Raw genomic sequence first — 20535 nt, 5'->3', positions numbered from 1 at the left:
TACTCTTTTTTTCTTTTTGTTATGTGTTTAATGACCTGAGAAATCTAAGTTGGACAATAACACTAAAGCAAAGTGTACCTTTAGAGGAAGGAATACTCTGTAGTAAAACATAATGATCTTTTTCTACCTTTTCTGAGCCTCACAGACAGTGGCTTCCTGAGGCTGCTTGGCAATAGATGCAAGAGTGGGAGAAAATGAATCTTATGAAAATCTCATCCCATTCTGATAACTAACCAACTTTGAACAGTTCAGCACATTCAGATGGAGCAGGATTGGGTTTTTATTCAGTTTAAAAATTAAATATTTGCTGCTTTTCTTTCAATTTCCAAAAAGTTAACTTTTGAATTTCACCACTCAGGTCCTAGTGTTACCCACCACTTTCTCTCACCTACCTAATGGTTTGGTTTAGTAAAAACCAAAGAGAAAAAAGAAAAGAAAAACAACAACCAAAAAAGTGTGTGTGCTTTATTTCATAACATTACCCACATATTGTGGCTCTGAGTCTCTGGAGGATTCATGGTTAAAGCAGTCTGACAATAACATCTTAATGGTTACCGCTGGTGATTTATTTTCAGTTTGGAAAAGCCACTGTAGTGTTGAAATTCATTCATTGTGTTGTTGTTGAACATATTATATATCTTTGTTTATCCAATGTGGTATGAACTGCTTGGCATAGGCTTGAAATGTTGTTTAGACAACTGGCGTGAAATTTTCTAGAAGACGTTTCTCCTCTCATCCAAGAGGCTTGTTTAGTTTATATATATATATATATATATATATATATATATATATATATATATATATATATATATATACACTTTTAAAGCTACATAATCTTGGTTTGTTGCATATTTGCAACGATGAGTTTCCAGAGGTTGATATTATCATTTTCACATTTACTTTTTAATAAAAGAAACCACTGATAGTATTCAAAAATTAAATGTAACAAGCGCCAGTATAACTGAGAGGAAGATTAGTGTGAGGATAAGTTTAGAGATCAATTAAGCAAGAAGCCCAGTTAACACAGTGGCAATCATCCACTCTATAAAAGCAGCCCCGCAACATTTATATCAGTAGCGGTTCGGTTTCAATATGCATCTAATTACCAGATAAAATAGCACATAAAGCATGAAAATAAAATATATCACACTCACCAGATAAGCTGATTATTTATAAACAAAATCCATCCTTCTGTCTTTGTGCAGAAAGTCTTGATATCTCCATGTAATATCAGCCATTGAGGCCAGAATTTTTTTTTTAACGAGCAAAACTAAAATGCAGATTGTCTCTAGCTTAACTTGGCTTTAAAAAGGTTGTTCTAACTGTCCAATCAGAGGAGAGAAAACAGTGAGGTAGGGGTGGGCCGCTTGCTGGCCCAGTGGGGCAAATCTGAGATCTGATTGGTTGTCCTCACTAATATTGTAAAGGTAAGATCAGCCAGCACTGCTGATTTTGAAGGATCTGGGCAGATTTGATAGCGATGAACTAAAGCTGAAATCTGATTGGACAAAAATATAGCAACCACCATAAATGTAACTGAAGCAGCACAGCCAAGACATAAGCTACAAAATTAGGAGAACAGATTTTTTGGAATTTAACTGAAGTTAAAAAGAAGAAAATTAAAGTTTAGTTTTTTTTTTTTTTTTTATTTAGGTTAGTGTTTCTGAGAGGCCGTGACAGCCCACCACTGTTCAGTTCTAACTAGTGCTGGGGAGCACTGAGATTAATATACTGTAGGTTTATTAAAGAATTAGAGGGAACAAAAGGTAGCTCTGATCCCTCCTACTGGACCTGGGGGCTGTTAATGGTCGTTAGGGGGATCTGATGGGTCGTTAACTCCCTCCTCAAAATGGTTTCAGTCACATGCCTCAGTCAAATGTGAGTCAGGTGAGGGTATGTGACTGAAATAGATAATCAAATATAACAATTTGACAGTGTTTTAAGATACATTTTCAGTAATATTCATGTAATAATCTAGACACTGATATAATCAGATACTCGTATTTTGGCTGATATCAGACAGATACTTTAATATTTGTTGCATTATTTACTTTGAAATCACCCATCCTTATCTAATAAACTTTAAATATTATTTTATGTTAGAATTTTGTTTTTTTAAATCCATCTATAGAAGCTCCAGTTTTTGCTTTTATATGTTCATTGTATGGTAGTCTCGAAGCAGCTCTCATTATTTTCTGTTTGAAAAAAACAAAAGGCCATTAATTGTGCCCTTTTCTTGCGACTAAATAAAGCTTGTGACCTGGAGTGTGATTAAGTATGATTGCGTAAAGAAGCTTTCAAGTTCCCGTGCTCTGATTGAGCAATTCGTTGACGGAAAAAGGCCGATTTCAGCTGATGTTAGTCAGAGCTGAAACCAGAAGCAGCCAGTTGTTCGCCTTCAGAAGGGGAAGTGGTTATATCATGATAGAATTTTAGGAATGCAGGATTTTGAACTTCCATAATACCAATCAATTATTATCAAACGTTCTCAAGGGAAATTTCATCCCTGCTTTTATTGTTGAGTCGATCCTCATTTTCTGGAGTTCTTCATCTTCTCACCTCCCCACCTGCTCCATTCCACACATATAATCTGCCTCCCTGCTGTTACAGGCCTTTCTGTGGGGTTTTTACAATGTTAGCGTTTGACTGTTGCTGACCCAAATCAGTCAATCTGTCCCAGAGAATAGTAGAGTCTTCTTTCTTTGTCTTTTTTTGTTTTGCTCCGCTCTCCTCCTCCTATTGTTGGGCGCTGCCTTCATTTAGTGTTTGCTGGTTATTAATAATTGAAGGTTTTGTTCGTGCTTATCCCAATGCAGAGTGGGATCCTGAAAGTGCGGAGCGAGTATGTGGGAGAGCGGAAAGAAGCGGTGGAAAGTGGAAAAACCGGCTCGCTTTTGAAATAAATGAGATTTTACACTCTTGTCAGGAGCTCTGTGAGAAAGTGTGGAAAGAAGAAAGTGGATGAAGAAGGCAGACCTGATTAAAAAGAACAAGTCAGCAGTGCAGAGGTGTTGGATGTGAAATGATGCTCCTGTGTGGGAGCAGGAGCATAATAGGTGCACCCATCTTTTACACTTACTGTAAGCAAAGATCAAGGAAAAGCTGTGTACAGTTCATTCTTCTGTTCTTTATATTTTAGAACAAAATTGCACAAAAGAAAATAACAGTTTTCTGTATTTGAAACCTTAATCCAAACATTTGTTATTGAAATAATAAAAAATCCATCAGGTTAAATGTTTCTTTAAGCTTTGTAAATGAAAAACAAAATGATACGGCTTTTGCTTTAAACTGTAGTAGTGGTATTGTTCTAGAAATTCAGCCCTTTTCTAATATCATCAGTTTAGTAGAGATTTACGTTTTTATTTAAGACCAAAAAAAGGTTTTTCAGAGGTTAAATACTGTTATGAAGGTTTCTCGGTGTGCAAAACTTACAAAGAAACAATCCGCCATATTTACAATGTGGCTTTTCGCTTTTACTTTGAAATCTGGTCACCAAAGTGAAGCCAGGAAAGGCTAAGTGGTTTCCGGGGTAACAACAGCTGGAAATCAGGGAGCGCACTGACCTTATAGCAGTGAATCTGTTTTAGTTGAGATAGTCTAGGTGCATTTTGTATACTGTTGGTTACAAAATCCTCCAAATAAGACAAACATGTCAACGATGAACATTTGCAATGTTAGTGCTGACTGAAAACACAATGGATCATAATTTCCAGGGCTCTAAGTCCAGAACATTACACTGAGAAAAAATTATAATTTCATTTCTTATAAAATTTATATTTTATAATTTCATGTTTGGATTATTTAAAATTATTTTATAAAAAAACAAAAACAACAAACAGCAAACGATAACCAGTAGTTTTCTTTCTTTTATTCGATTTTGAAACAGAAAATCCAAAGACTGTGTCTTGTCATGTTTCTGTATTCATGTCCTTTTGCCAGAATAACACATAGTTTTCACATCATTTTAAAGCTTCCTTCTCTAAATTTCTGCTTCACTTGCTGTCTAACAAGCTGCTCTGAAACAAAAGGCCGCTTTATCATCCTGCTTTAAACTGTTCACCTCTGCTGCCGTCCAGATCGGAAGGAAAAAAAGTCCACGATGAACGGCCGAGTTGCAGCCCAGCTACAGTATTTCCACTAACTCCTCCCTAATTGGTGCCAAAGCTGATAGATGGCCATTAACTTCTAACAGGCGATCAATGTATATCAAATGTTAAAACCAAATAATACCAACCAAAAACCAAAATAATTCTGCATTATCTGTTCTCTATGATCATTTTTTTCCACAATAACAGTTTGATGTTGCTCCAATTTCCTAAAGTCAGATAAATAATTACCAGATTATTTTGAAAAAAGTAAAAAATATTTTTACATAGTATTTTTAATACATAGCCAAAAGATATTAATCACAAAGCATTTTCTTAGCATATATGCTGAGGATTTGTTCATTTTTTCCTCTTGTAAGGCTTAGCCTGCTGCATCATCCAAGGGTCAGGGTGAGTTTATGCCTGTAGCACACTGTTTGACTGTCTGCGTCTTCCAGCAGGCCCATGGGTGTGGGAGGTATTTATTCTTTATAAAACTCTGCCTTTCTCCAAGGTTTTCTTTTTGTTTCCTGCCTCCCTTTTAGTCACTGTATTTATGGAAGCATATATTTAAGGGATGTAACTCACTAACGCTGCACACCTCCCCAAACATATCCTTTGCATATTGAGCCAGGGTGGTGGCAGCATCATTATGTGGGGATGACTTTGACTTGACTGTGGTGAAGGTTTAGCTTCCTTGGGTACAGTTACTCTAAATCATTTCCACATAGCTTCAATTGTTTTTTTTTTTAAATAATGAAACAAGTTCCTAATCAAAGTCCAGACTTATATGCAGCTTTTTTTCCCTCCACTTATCAGATTTCTTTAAGATTTTGGAAAACCTGGTTTCCTTTATCTTTTCCTTTCCAGTTATGCACTCGTCTGTATTAGTCTTTCATCAAATCTCATTAAAGTACATTGGACTTTAAACTGTTGAGGTATAAACAAGTTGTAAAGAGGTTTGGAAAGTATGGATGTTTTTTTGCAAGGAGTTGAATATATTCGCAGCTTCAGAGATGAAGGTATTCTTAGCAACACAGTTAACCAGTACCTGACTGCATTTAACGCAATACGTTTTGAAAGGTTATTTGCTGCCTGCTTTGGGTGACAATTGGAACTGTAAAACACACAGAACATATATTTTCTTTGAATAGGAAATCTGGCTAAGCAACTGAAATGAGCAGAATAATGTGTTGAAACCTCCTATTCACCTTTGTGTTTTACTATTTCACCATATTCGTGAATTATAACAGTAAACCCCTCTCCCTGTCTTGGTATTAATTAGATTTTCTTCTTGTGTCTCTCAGCCCAGATGATGTTGGAAGCTGCTGGTACATCCTGTTATCGGGCTCAGTTTTCATCAAGGAGTCCATGTTTCTTCCCAGAAGCAGGTAAGATCACCACCATCACCTGATCCTCCAACAACATGCTCACAATACTCTGTCTACTTTCATTTTTATGTTTAATTGAAGAATAAAACTCAAACCCTGGTTGTATGAGAACACTATCCTGTTCTTTTTGCTCACAGCTTTTTATTGTTGAATCCGGTCATAACTAAAAATTGGTCGATTATGTTAAAGGTTTTGTTTTATTTGCTCATAACTGTGATGTTTTCACTACATTTGATTAAAAGGAAATTGCAGAGAGAAATCTGCAACAATCTCTGCAGTGTATTACCTCTGAGCCTCTGACTTAAAAACCCCAATGTTAAAGGGTTGGGATTTCACCATGGGAGCTGTGATATGTGAACTGTATCTGTGGGCGATGTGGAAACAATGATGGTTTTATCCTGCAGGCTTGCATAACACACCTACGGCCACTCTGAGCCTGAAGCTAACATTTTAGGCAGCGGAGCAGAACTCCTCAGGCTCTATAACGGGGGTCTAAAGGGGTCATTCTTATTCTTTAGGTTGATTTAAGATTGAATTAAAAAAACAACAACATGAATTTGATCAGAAATGTTGATTAGAAGACGTCTAAAACAAACCCCTCAACCTTTGAGTTCGATTCTGGAGAAGAATTAGCATATTCCGTAAAAATTCAAAAAATATCCACTGGACTTGGTTTTCAAGATTTGAAGACGTTTCGCCACCTCTCCAGGAAGCTTTCTCAATTCAAATGACATTTGAATACGGAATGACTATGACCTGGATGACTGAGAACCTTCATCAGCAAGAATTAGCATATTTTTGCAGATTCAAATAAATGTCCAACTTCAGTTACCATTGAGAAAGTCCATATGTGTTTACTAAGCATTAGCTGCAGTGAAGCAAAGCTGCTTGCTCCATAAGAACGTATTACCTAAATAATAAGCTTATTGCCGGCTGTAATGCTAACCGGTTTGTTCACGGACCTCAAGTTTCTAGGTTTTGGTTTAATATAAATGTGATGCTTTAAATGATTGAAGAGTTGTTTTAGAGTCGATCATTGAGGGTGAAGAGAGAAGCTCCTCACTGAAAATGGAAGGTGGACAAAATGTGAAGTCAAGTATAAACCAAGCTTCAGTTTTACTACCGCAACATGTCATTTGGGCTTAAAATTAACAACAACCAACTACAAAAATTTGTTGGGGGGATTTGGCAGGGGGGAACTGGAGGGGTTGAATTATAAAACATTATCAGTTGCTTCTGTCACTCGTTCCTTTGGCTCTGACACTGAGGAAAGAAAGAACGATCTCCAGTCTCTATTCTCTGCCTCGGTGAATTCGTCCTGAAGTTGGCAGTAATGATGACTCTGCATACAGACAGTAGGTGGACCGGCTTGTGTGCTAAAAAACAGTGGAGATGAGGCTGGACTTCAGGAGAAACCCACCCCTCTCTGTAGTAACCAGAGATGATCCTCATAATATACTCTGTAGGATAAAAGGCCACGCAGAAAGTGTACTTCCTGCTGCAAATCAGATTGTACAACCTTTCACAGGAGTTACTGGTCTTCTTTCACACCGCCATCAGTTTGCCTGTTTGTGCTCAGCATCTCTTTGTGGTCTGGCTCTTCTAGAAAACAGAACAGGTCTAAACTACAATGATAATGTATAGTGGCAAAGAGGATAATCACAGCCTTCCATTCTTTTTATCTTTGACTCAAACAGAAATATAGCAGACACTAGACATTTTCCTTCCTCATTTTATAGCAAGGATAAAATGCTAATCTAAATAATAAGTAAAAAGACAACATCACATTTGTACATATTGCACCTTGTTCTTAGTTTATCCGTATAAAATGTTTCTACATGCTATTTGATTTGCAGTTTAAACTTTTAACTCAGTTATTTCAAGTCAACATTTGTTGTTTTTGTACACAAACCTGGCCAACAAAGTTTAATCTGATCCCTTTTCTGAATTTAAGGATGTTTTTCTTACAGAAACCTCTGTTTTGGGTGCATATGGAGCAGTTTCCCAACCTCTGTTTTCCTGCGAAACATCATCAGGGACGAAGCTTTGCCACAAATAAATACTTTTTTTCCCTCAAAGTTTGAAAAGACAAAGTTCTTAATTGTTTGTGCACTTGAGACCTTTTTTCCAGCTTCACAAACAATTATGGGAGTTGGAATCACATTTTTGAGCATTTCTTCATAGCTGCTTCGAAATGCTGGACAGAGGATGAATAGAAATGTATCGTGCTTTGCTTTATTTCTGCTCTAAAAAGCAAGCTCTGATGAATGACAGGAGACTCTTTGAATGACTCATGACTTTATATTCTTAACCTTCAAGGACATCAGGGACAAAAAAAACAAAACATGCTCAGTTTATAATGAGAGAAAGATTCAAAACCATTTTAAGGTGACTGCAGATTTCTGGTTCCATACCTGGGAACTCTCACCCCATATTAAAGGTCCTGAGTATTAAAACATGTATACCAGCTCAGTCACAGTCTCATAAGCAGTTAGATGTACAATAATGTCAGGTTTCCCTACTTTTTTTTCTCATTAAATGCTTTTCTAAATTAGCTCCAGATAGAAAACATATCTGGCTTTATCTAGTCTATGAAGAAGTGCACTGGTGAGGACAAAATGGCTCGGAGGGGAAATTGGTTGTGACACGAGGAACTGACTTGAGTCCAGAGGGACTTCCTAAAGCTTTTAAAGATGTGCTGGAATTGGGTTTCAGTCGGACCGTGCCCAGAAATGGCTCTTTGGATCTGGACTGACAGCAAGGTTAAAAACCTGATACGGCTCCATTCTTCTCTCAGTGCTCCTGTCTCTCTGCCTCTGCTCTCCTCCCTAGCAGCTCCTGTGAGATCTGATCTAGGAAAGATGAATGACTTAGCTGTTAAGCGAAGAAGTTAGAGCTCTTTAGGCCTGATTTCACCCCCGTGCGAAATAAAATACAGCTCTTATGAATTAGCCTTTACGAGTGGGTGACAGATTTAAAGCAAGTACAGGTGTGAGGCTTGTTCAGGAGACATTATGTCTTAATATTGGACCTAACCAAATCCTCATAGAGCTGCTTTTCATTTCAGGTTATGAAAATGTAGATTTTATTCTTCACTTTTCCATCTTGACAACCTACAGGGCAGAATGAATGAACGTATAGCAGCAGTTAAAGGGCCAGTACATTTGTCCTTTGTTTTTAAAATGAAAGGAAAACATATTTGCATAAATTCTCATAACTTCTTACACAGTTGTTGAAAAAAGATTATTGATACTTGGTGATATGTTGTCTAGTTTCCTCCAACTTATGGTGCACTATAACATAGCTGGGCAATTCACAGCCACACATCCAGCCCTATGGATGTTTTGGACTTGTAGTGGTTGATAGAAAGTACCAGAGGAAACCTAGATAAAGGGTCTGATTTTGTATAAAATGCTAGGAAAATTCTCTATTAAAAACTGATTATATATATATATATATATATATATATATATATATATATATATATATATATATATATATATATATATATATATATATATATATTGTTGTTGTTGGATACAGTATTAATTCAGGAACAAGCCAATGTCTCATAGTTTTAAAAGTATATTCACTTCCTAGTAAAAGCTAAACAATGGATATTATTTCAACTGGCAGTGACAAGGGTTATTGATTTAGATTAAAATGATCCACACTGGATGATGATCATTAAAGATTCTTTGAAATAATACTACCTCCATCTGGATAGCTAATACTCTGAGGTATGCTATGGAGCCAGTTAGTTCCATATCCCAACGTGTATACAGTTCTGCTCCTGCGTATACAGTCTACACAGAAACTGATGGAGAGAGCTAATATTTTTTTTACCAGAGATTGCTTGTTGTATTTTAGGATGGTTTGATCTATGAATGCACTGATATTAAAATGTTGGCCAATATCCGATAATACTATTAGTATTGCTGTTATTCCTGATAACTGATATTTATCAGTATTGTATCCTATAAATGTTCTTACCCTTTTCACACCATGAAAAAATGACCAATGTGTTGACATTCCCTCTCTGGTTCGCTATATTTCATTAGACAGTATTTGTATTGATTCAAAATACTGTTGAATGGATCTTAAATGTAAAAAGTATTTATACAGAAATGTAAGTTTAATTGTCTTACTTTTCTTAAAAAACGCTTAATCTACAACAGCCGCTAGTTGTCACTGTCAAATCTCCCACTATTCAGGAGCTCCGCATCGGCAACTAGATCATTTGAGGTTTTCCAAACCTATATTAGTATAAAAATCTCAAATTATTATCACTGTTAATGTATCCAGATAAATTGTACCATGACATATGTATTGTGGTATGTATTGTAACTAAATTCTGGTCAATTCAAACCCCCACATAAAGTCGTAGGGAAATCATTTTAAACTGTCAAATCATTCTGGCTTAAACATGTATATAAATGTACTCTTTATCAGACTATACTGTCCCAAAATTTAGAAAATTTCTATATATAAAAAAAAAAAAATCCTGTCTTAAAATCTTTGCGTTTTTTTTTTTTTCTCTCTCGTTATTTTATGTTGGCCAGTTAGTTATACGTCAGCCTGTACACCTAAATACAGCCAATCATATATCAATGGTCGTCTGTCAATCCATTTTTTCGGTCATAGCATCTTGAATTATATTTCACAACTAATATACGCAACGGTTGGAATAAGAATAATTTACTTTACCATGCGAGGTATGGGCTTAAACATGTACAGCTGTAAGCCTTCTACATCAAATGAAGCTTCTGCCGCCCCGGCGTCCTCTTCCACAGCAACTTCGTCCCCGCTTTCCTCCTCTAAATAAAAAATGTACGACGGAGGAGACTCATCCACGACCTCACCGAAAACTCTCCTCCTCTTGCATGTTTCCTCTGTCCATGGCATTCCTTGACGGTGTTGTTGCTAAGTGCTACTTGGTCCCAATGTAATTTCCCATTGGGCACCTACTAGCACTAAGTTGCTAACTGGTTAGCAAGATGCTTCTGAGAAACCGGCGACAATCAAACTTGCTTGCAAACCTTCAACCACAACAATCCCGCTTTCTTGATAAACAACCAATCACATTAACTTTATTCACTTGTGTAAAGTTGTGCACCAATTGGGAGAATTCGGAAATGCAACTGTTGGAACAGCCGTTTCTCTATGACTTTAATAGGGGAAAATTTTTCTAAATTCATGGGAGATAGACATTATTTTTTAAACTTTGCTACTTTTTTTTTTTTTTGGTACCATAATAGAATTTAGAGCTTTTTTATTTCTACAGTCTTATATTCTGTAAAACACATTGCCTCTGCGCTCATCATGGGTTGATAATTAATAATATCTCTTTGTTATGATTATGTGCAAAGCTGATTTTGAGAGGTGGGGCTCAGCCTTTTAGTACTGATGATAGCTTTGAATGATTTAACTTACCATGATTTTTTATTTTACTTGCCTAACTTTTGTTGGGACAGTTTGGGGTTCCATCATGACTTTTTACAAAGAGAGGCCAATAAGCCACAGAACACCAATAGGATTGGCGATTAAGTATAAAATAACTAGGCCTTCTTGTCCAACATCAGTGTCTGACCTCAGAAATGCAATCCTGCAGTAGCGGTCAAACAAACCTCCCTTTGTGTTGCTCAACAGTTTATAATAAGCAGACTGCTTCTAGAACTGAAGCTCTTTTGGCTGCAAACAAACGGACAGAGATATACTTAACTCGTTGGCTTAAGAATGGGAATTCACTCAGGCTCATGTGTGTAAAGGCAGACAAATAAACACTTTAAGAGTTTTATTCGACTAAATTCAACAGTTTAAATGTTCTATTCGCTGTTGACAAATTTTTCAGCTTAACCGATTAAACTCTCAGTGAACATTACAAATTTATCTCTTACACTTTTCCCTTCTAAAGAATGAAATTTAAGAAAACATTGTTTTTTTTTTTTCAAGTTTTGTCTGTGATCGTTTAAACCGACCACCAATAATATCTTAACACATATATTAGAAATTTTAATTGGAAAATTTGCCACACATTTTCTTTTTAGATTACAGTTTTTCACTATGCATGGAAAGCTTTAACATCCCTGTATAATGTGCTTTATTAGGGCTTTTATGGTTTTGCCGCCCTCTCTTTGTGCTGTTCATTGTGTTCATTATCAGCAGACCACTTCTAGAATTATCAGCAGACCACTTCAGTTTGGATAGCCATCCAAACTGAAGGTTGTTATAGAAATTATCTTGAAGATAAACTCTTACATTGATGAGTATTTCCTAAACTGCAACTTCTGGGTGAATCAGCAGCCTAGTTAGTGGTGAAAAATTAAGCCGACGTGTTAAATTGTCTCACTTTCTCAGAACAACGGGTCAGTTCAGCAGAAATTGTTTGTATTTTGAAGCAACAGCAGCTTAGAGTTAAAACAGCCACTAAGACTTTATCATCCCTCTGTAATAGTCTGGATCTGGCTCATAATACAATATAAGAATTTTTTTGTTTAAAAAGTTTGTTCAAAGTTCAGCCGTGTAAAGCGACTCAGTTAGGACATTTATTGTAACTATCTGGTTTTGAGGACCAATATGAATTCCCATAATCCTTTCTTTGACAGGATGTATAGGCACAGCTCCCCTCAGTGCTAAAGAAAAAAAAATATTCCTCTGTACTCTGTGTGATATGTGCCAATTTACAAACGCAAACATTTCCTTGCCCACCCACTATAGTGCTCTTACCATTGATCCTTTGAAAGCTGAAAGAAGATAAGCTAGGAACAGAGCAAGGAGCTACGATTGGCAGTACTGGAATCAGCTGCAGTTTTTCTGCTCCCCATAAACCCTCCAAGTGAAGCAATTATCCACTTCTAGGTAACGCTTTTGTCTTCCCCAAAATTAGGTCACAGATTAGCATTAAGGTAATAAAGTTTTGAAGTTATTAATCAAGACAGACTTAATACTCACTGTTTGCATCATTTAATCGAGAATTAGATCTTATTTCATCTCCCTCCCTAAGTTTTTTTTTTTTTTTTGTAATAAAAATTACCTACTTTTCAAAAGCAAAGTAAAAGCCCTTTTAAGGGATGTTAGATACATTAAAGGACATTTTTGGGTTTCTTTTATTTTGTTTAATGTTTCCTCTAAGGTCTCTTGGAATCTTTGCAGATTATAATCTTAATGACTTAGCCAAAACCTGACATCACCTTAGACTGGCACTGTTTTAAGTATTCCCCTACTTAAACACACCTGATTCAGATGACTGCAGTTCAGTAGTAACCTGTTAATCAGCCATCAGTTGAAACCAGGTGTGTTGGAGCAGGGACCCATATACCCGTTTTCCACTGGCCGAAAAAAAAAAACCTGCTTGGTCCTGGGAACAATAGTCTCTTAGTATTAGTGGGAGCAGCTCACTGACGCGTGTCTACCCGGGTCAAACGACTCAGCTAGCGACCCGCATTAAAATCACCTCGGCTCTGATCAGCATACTGTGGAAACACCAGACCCGTTAAATTAAGTGAAACCATTGAACGCAATGTACGGACGTCAACACATAGCGCCAGTCGGTTTTGATCTAACAAGTTGAAACAACTCTGTTTACATTCGATACACATGGTGCAGCACTGGTTGAGAAAGATTTAGAAAGATAGAAAGAGCAAAATAATAAAGAATATGACTACTCTCTGGCTCCCGTACATGTTGCTCTCCATTATTTACTTCCCTTATTTCCATCGCCCTGTTGACATCATCAACGCTCACCCAGCGTTTGCTGTCATTAGACACGCATTGTTGGGGGACAGTGGCCACGCAGCTAGCCAGCGGTGCGTCAGACTCGGCTTTCTGGTTAAATGCAACTAGGGCAAAAAACCAATTAATAGCAGGTCAGCGCGGTTTTGAAAAACCCCGGTTTTCAGTGGAAAAGCGGCTATACAGGGCAGTGTACCTTAAGGACCAAGGTAAAAAAAAAACATAACCTTAGACTTGTCTGAGTCGGTAAACAATACTAATAATCAGTCAACCTAATTAAATTAATTGCTCTACCAATTTGATCCAGGGAGTAGAAGATTTCCATTGACTTGAAACTGAAAGACTTAATAAAGTGAGTCAGTTCTGCTGTAATGGGAGGACATGAGGTCTCCGTTTAACTAACATGTACACATCCACACTGAGGACAGGCTGTCTGCCCTCATGCATTTGTAACTGTAGCAGGAAATGAGTCGTACGCTGGAATGCTGTCTGTTGTGGGCGCTCCACATTATGCTGAGAGAGGGAGGGCTGAAGAGAAAGGGGGCCGGGCTATTGGACATGAGCTGATCCACACACACACTTTCAGAGTCACACACACTCCCATTTCTCAAATCGCAAATCTCAGACGGCAGCAGTGGGGTGTGTGCAGGTCGTTATGCCGCAGTCATACATTAGTCTCGGGACTTGGAACGGGTTTGTGGGACTTTGTGTGGACTATCAGGAGGGGATATTTTGAGGCGGAGATCTTGTCGTCTTCCCAGGTGGCTGTGTCACTCCGGGAGCGGATTGGAGTGACGGCGGTGAGTGCTCAGACTTACAACAGCTGCAGCTTCTCCCGGCTAATTCAACTTAAACACATGATTATACCTCCCACTACGGCTTGGCCAAGGAGCTCCAGAGTTCAGGGTTGTAAGTTTAAAGTGTGGCCCGTCTTCACGCCGGGAGCTGGTAGCTGTAAAGCACTCACGTCTGGAATGTAAAGCATGGCTTTGATGTTATTTTGGATTTGTCAGACCAGAAATGGGTGTGTGCCCCTCACGTTTGGAAGGTGGCAACTTTGAAACCAAACTGAAAGACTGCTTTTACTGCAGGGCTAATTTATTGAAGACATTGAAATTAATATTGTAATGGGTGTTTCTGAACTGACTGCCTGTTTCCCTTTGTCTTCACTGTGTCAGTGGAGTAGTTTTTGGAAGTCAAAGTCATGAGTCATTCCAATGATCTTGGCTTCTGTGTCAACTTCTATTTAAGGAGTGACAGTGGTAACTGGACTATGCATGTGATTCAACCATGATGTTGTTCCAGAGAATGTTGTTTATCTATGCATGATGAATAAAAGGTCTATATAGATGTGCTTTAAATACAAACTAGTTTTTATCAATTAATGAATTATAACCAGTCGTTATTTACCTCCAGCATCTATTTCTTTCCCTTAACTCATCCCAAAGTCTTACATACATTAAAATTCTGGATCCTTCTTCTACCTCTACCTGAGTTTAATGCATCAGCAAAGTGAAGTGGTCCATCCATCCAGATCAGATCCAGAATGCAGGTTAAGCATACAGGCTTCAATGGTGGAGAAGGCAGAGTGTTGGGTTTGTGATCCCTGTGGAATGACATGTCAGGCGTGCAGGTTTGTTGTGTTACAGACAGCAATGCAAAGGGCCACCAAGGCAGAGGAGATGTCTGTCAAATTCCTGCAACTTGTGCCCTGACTGACCAGAAACAGTAGAACCTTTTTAATGTTTCAAATCATTGCGTTATAAATTAAAAATGTGCACTATTGGATTTGGGTGCTAAAAATTCATAGCTTTCAACTTTGGAATAAAATGCTGGACCTGAAACATTGTTTATGTCTACATTTAACTGTTTTTGGATTGGTTACTTCTGCTGTATAAAGGCTTTTTTTCCTCAGGAGATTTCTTTTTAAGGCATCTGTCTTCCAGATATCCAAACAAAGCAGCATTTTCTTTTGATGAAACATGTAAGATATACCTATAAATATGCTGCTTTATTTATAATGCAATAATGTAAGACACTAAATCTTTGCCGAGTTTCTTTGTTGTAGCAGAGTTATGCAGCAATATGCAGCTGTTCAAAAGTAGGGATGCACTGATCCTTGAATTTGGAAGTCTGCAGATTTAAAAATGATCATATTAGGGTGCCATTTTTAAGAGGCTGTTATAAACTCATCCTCACAAAATAGTGTGTTATGTATAAATGCACATATGCATAACCCTGAAGGCAAATTGAGAATAATTTAAGTCGTTAAAACAGTAAATCGTGTCAATAGAACAAATTCTATCCTGACAACAAATGCGCACCTCTACGGTTCAGATTGAATGTATTTGTTGCTAAATTAAGTTGTAAACTTTACTGCTGTTCAAGAGATTTTTGACCTAAGTTTCATTATTGTAGAAATAGACTGATTAGATCTGTGCCTGGGCTAGAATTTCATGCCCATAGTTTGCCATATCGTGGAAGAGATACAGCTTTTAAACACACTGTTGGTGTAAACAATGTTATCCTATTATGAACACTGTAAATATGTCTGGAGCCAAGCAGATAAAGAGCTGGAGTGAATCAAGACGGTTCTTAACAGAGTTGGTTTAAACAACAAAAATACATTTTGCACAGCTGAGCTGCTGCACTGTGCTGAAATCATGACATCAGTCATCTGGGCTGGGGCTGTGTGTAAAAAAAAAAAAAAAAAAAAGATTTTCCAATTCTAAATCGAATGTCATGTTGTTTGCTAAAGATCCATTAATATGATCAAAGATTGATTAAAAAGCAAAGCCCTTTAGACTCTTGCAGACACCATTACTTTATTAGTTTGCTGTTTAATTCATTTCAGAAATACTTTATTTCCCTCGGGGTAGTATTACATTTACTTTAATATTAATGTAATACTACTATCAATATCTTCCACAAATATACAGTGATGTAATTCAGGTAGAGCTTTAAATACCAGAAATCCAGTTTTATATGGGGTTGGTTCAGATTCAAAAGAATTAATTCTAAATCTAGAGAATGAGAATTGAAACTATTCTTAATTTTGAATCGATACCCAGCACAGATTTTACATTTCCCTCTTACGTATTTCATAGTTTTTAAATTCTCCTCCCTGGTTTACAAAGTCTTCCCTCCACAGTAGTTCTCAGGAAAGAAAGCACATAGATCACCTTAACCTGAATTCTGTGCACAGGCTTAAGCATTATCGCACTGCTGACGGAAATCAAAGTAGATCAGATTTAACTGTATCACAGTGCTGATTTTAACGCAGGTGCTCAAATCTGTTAGTGAACATAATTTATGCTCTTGTGGTATGTTTTACTTTCATAGCTCCTCCTGCTGCTCTGCATGCTTTAATCTCCAAACAAGATACTTGCGCATCCCTCCCCCACTCTGCACTCTTTAATCCCTTTTTTAATATATCACATTGCCAGATGTGTGTTTTATTTCCCCAGTAAAATTAAGGACTGGATTACTAATGTCAGGAACGCAATAGAAGAGCATGACTAAACATGTCGCTTTACTGTTTGCACTCGGTAGCCTGATGCGTTTGTGGCATGCACACGGATCAAACCCTTCTCCCCCTGGGGCAGATTCAGCAGAAGGGATGCTTAGAGGATGTGTGGCTTTATATCAAACCAACACCTTCATCCTAGTACAGCCGTTGCCTCTAACTGACAAATCAGCACTGCTGAAAACTAGTTGCAAAGAATTAACAGCATTTGTCTCCCTGCAAGGACTGCAGTAAAACACTGAGTAAGCTCTTCATGTTGCTGTGTTTCGTCCCATGGAGGAATTCAGGCTTGTGTTTGTCAGTGAATACAAGCAGAGTTACAACAACATTAGACAGAAGCTCAGCCAAAGCAAACAGCAACAATCAGCATTAACCCTTCAGTTGCCTTCACTCAGAGGCAGCCTTTATTCTCACACCCGCTCAGCTTCTCTCATTCATTACAAGCTTCTCTAAAAAATATCAATCATTCAAAGAATGCTATTTTGCTTTTAAAGTTTGTTAAATCATCGAGTTAAGGTTGTTAAAAAGCAGATCAGTTAATCGACAACTGGGGGGTCAGAAGTGAAAATGAGGAAACGAGAAAAACAAACTATGAAAATCTGCTTGTAGAAAAAAATTGCAGCCAAGAAATCACGAATGTGCGTTTTACCATAGTGATGGATTTCTACCTGCTATTTGCCATCAGTTGATGGTTATTTCACTGCATGACCAAGTCCTACCTACAGCATGTAGCTCTGCGGCCTGCTCTCATTGGTTAATGGAAGCAGCCCCCTCTGTAACCTCAGCCCAGGTACCCAACACCACTGCTCACTTCATCTGGGACCACCTTCCCTCAGCTCTGCTTTCAAAGTTTGCATCAGTAATGCAGATTTAGATTCAAAGCATCTTTACAAGCTGGTCTGATTATGACTGACAGTAAATAAGAACAAAATAAATTAATAAAAGCAGAGTGAAAGAATCAGCATTTAATTGCATATCACTGCTTTTCAGCCACTAAGTAGATGTTGTGAAATACTTCCTCATTGTGACTGCAGTCTGTAATTGTGACATATTTCAACTTTGTTTTGAATAAAAATTAGAATTAAGTTTAGAGAAACACAGGAAATAGTCTGTACAACTACTCTGATAGTAAAAGCTTGACATTTTGACAATAACTAAATATTCTCCAACCAAACCCATTCAGTCAGTTATGCAAATGTATCCATATGGGCCACATAACCATGTTTATTATTACCATAAGTACTTTACTGTCTTAAATATATTTCTTAGAACCTAAAGTAGAACGTGAACCTCAGTAGAACCCTTATCTTTCTGTAACACTAACAACGCTCGATAAGTTTGGTAGAGGTACATCTAGCATTTTGGTCAAGATGCAGCAGATGTCCTCTTTGGAAGACAGCAGAATTCAGGTTGGGACTACAACCTTGGGTTGTACCACTGTTACTTCTCTAAGGATACGCTCTGGACACATAAACATTTTAAAACTGGGTTTCAGGGGTAGATGTCAGCCCAGCTACTATCCTTGGCAAATTAAGTCCAATTGTAATATGATTTCAATTTTATAAATCAGAGAGGGGATCAGTTTCTGTCACATTACATTTAACAAAGTCAGACACTGACTTTCTTACTCCAGTTCTTTATGGGGTTGTAATTTGCTTAAAGTGGGTTTGTTAACACAGTACAGGGGACAGAGAGCTGCAGGTAGTGCACAGATGTGAGTAGAAGCTTTTCTAAGTCAAGTAGGGTTGAAAAATGTATCAGATTAAATGATTATTAAAATAATTGTCAACTAATTTAGTTATCGATTAATCATTAAATGGACTGTAGAGACTCTAAAATGTGCCTTTAGCTGACAGAGCAATCCACTTAGAGCAGTTATTTAAAAGAGAAAATTATAAAAACAAAAGAACTTTTTGCATTTAAGATAAAAATCTTTTTCATCAGTCAATACGCTCTGTCCAGAACTCCTCAAATTAAAAGAAGTTTTAGTTTATAGATTAATAATCAGATAGCCAAAGGTTCCTTTGGCTATCCAATTATTAATTGATTAATCGAAAAATAATCAACAGATTAATCGATTTGCAAAATAATCGTTGGTTGCAGCCGTGAAGACAAGTGACAATGGACTCTAAGCAGGCTTTCAGTGTTAAAAAAAAAAAAAAAAAACTCTTGAGTGAAATGTCTGAATGTCTTTTTTTGTTAATCAAATTAAAAGTGAAAATGGGTGAAAAAAGTTAGATTTTTGGCATAATCATTCTGCCCTACCAGATACTATGGTTTACTTCTGGTTCCTGCAGTGGCAGAGCACTTATCTTGTGTTTGGCAAATAATTAAGACAAATTTCCAAATCCAAAAAAGCCCCATATTTAATAACCATCTCTGTAATCACACACCTTAGGTTCTCTATTTGAATGAAGCAAATTGTTACGTTTATTAGATAAGAATACATTTTACTGTGCAGTTTGTATTTTCTTCTGTAAAGCGCATTATTCTGCATATCACCACCTTTTTACCTTTTAACTTATCTCATGTCTCACTACTTGGAACCGGGCCTTGTAAAATTCATGAACTTAGGTTGTGGTGTTGAAGTTTTTTTTACTTCTATCTCTGGTTAAATGATGAAAACTGAGAGGGGTTTAAAAGGATTTTAAATGTGTTACTACTTCTTCATAAATACAACTAAACCTGTCCTTTTTTCTGTCAGCTGTCTCATTGTTGACAAGTTGAGCCATCAGAAATGACTTTAAGTGGAAATGATCTGGTTTTCATTGAAAAAAGCCTCCAGGCTTTAAAAAATGTGGGATGCTTTAGGTTAAAAGGCATCTATATAACATCTTTCCTAAGTTCCCATATCAAAGTGATGGAAATCTGTACGGAGATGATCTAATTGACTCAAAGGAACCTGTGTTTGTTGAGCTGCCGGAGTTTATCTAACCAAACATTGAGAAAGATGTGGGTCACATTCTGAAATAAAACATGATAAAAATAACAAACAAGGGGGCTCTTGTTTCTGTAGGGGATCGTGTGCTGAACAAAGGCAGCATTCTTCCCAACACCCACATCTAGGATCTGCACATGCTCAATATTTCCAAGGCTAAGAGTCCTTTATTTAATTTTTTTTTCTCCTTATTTTGAGTCTTTGCCATCTTTAATATTTGGCTGCTCATTAAGAGTGAGGCTTACTGTCCAAACTGACGTCATAAGAGTGGAGTTTTCCAGAGCCGGGTGTTTCCTTCTGAAACTGAAAGGAGGTGGTGTCCAATCAAAGCTGCCTTGTGTCTGTTTTTACATGCAGAAATTCCACACCCCATATTTGCTTATGAATATATGAACACAACCCTGTGGGATTCTCCACTGTTTTTGCTCGCTAAAGATTAACATGAAATATTTTGATATATAATTTTGTGCAGGTTTGTTGCTTTAAGGTGCATTATTGGTTTTCTTTTCTTTTTATCATTTTGTTTAGTTTTGGGAAGCGATCAGCAGGCAGCCTGCGACGTGGATGTGAATGCATCGTCCTTGAACCCTCAGAAATGATTGTGGTGAGTTCATTTCTCTGACGTTTGACGCTCTGCCTTCTATTTGTCTACAGTTAAGATTGTACAAAATATGTTTTTCCTTCCTTCCCTGTCCTTTTCTTCTTCATCCACCCACCTTTTCATGTGCCGTTACTTCCTTCCTTCCTACTTTCATTTCTTGTCTCCTTTCCTTTTTTCCTTGTTTCTTCTAACTTCCATCCTTCCCATTGTTTCCTCTGTTCCACCTATTCTGGTTTTCGAAGGTGCGTTATATAAATCCTACT

The 20535-nt window shown here is 37.3% G+C and overlaps 1 protein-coding gene across 3 annotated transcripts in view; it reads left to right on the top strand.

The window, feature by feature from the left end:
- The first annotated feature begins 5395 nt into the window (after positions 1-5395).
- The window catches only part of LOC107095759 (rap guanine nucleotide exchange factor 2-like), a 63660-nt gene continuing 48520 nt past the window's right edge, over positions 5396-20535 (top strand). For 2 of the 3 annotated variants that reach the window (XM_015392028.1, XM_015392023.1), the window contains exons 1-2: positions 5396-5476; positions 20200-20275. In XM_015392028.1, coding sequence (XP_015247514.1) covers positions 5457-5476; positions 20200-20275 — 96 coding nt within the window. In that variant the 5' untranslated portion in view covers positions 5396-5456. Of the gene's footprint in view, positions 5477-13839; positions 14008-20199; positions 20276-20535 lie in introns of those variants that run through there. The other variant, XM_015392024.1, reaches the window with a different exon arrangement.

This window comes from Cyprinodon variegatus, unplaced genomic scaffold, assembly GCF_000732505.1.
Source record: "Cyprinodon variegatus isolate N-32 unplaced genomic scaffold, C_variegatus-1.0 Scaffold570, whole genome shotgun sequence".
NCBI lineage: Eukaryota > Metazoa > Chordata > Actinopteri > Cyprinodontiformes > Cyprinodontidae > Cyprinodon > Cyprinodon variegatus.
Note: the sequence above shows the minus strand (reverse complement) of the source record. Positions and strands in the feature narration are given on the sequence as shown.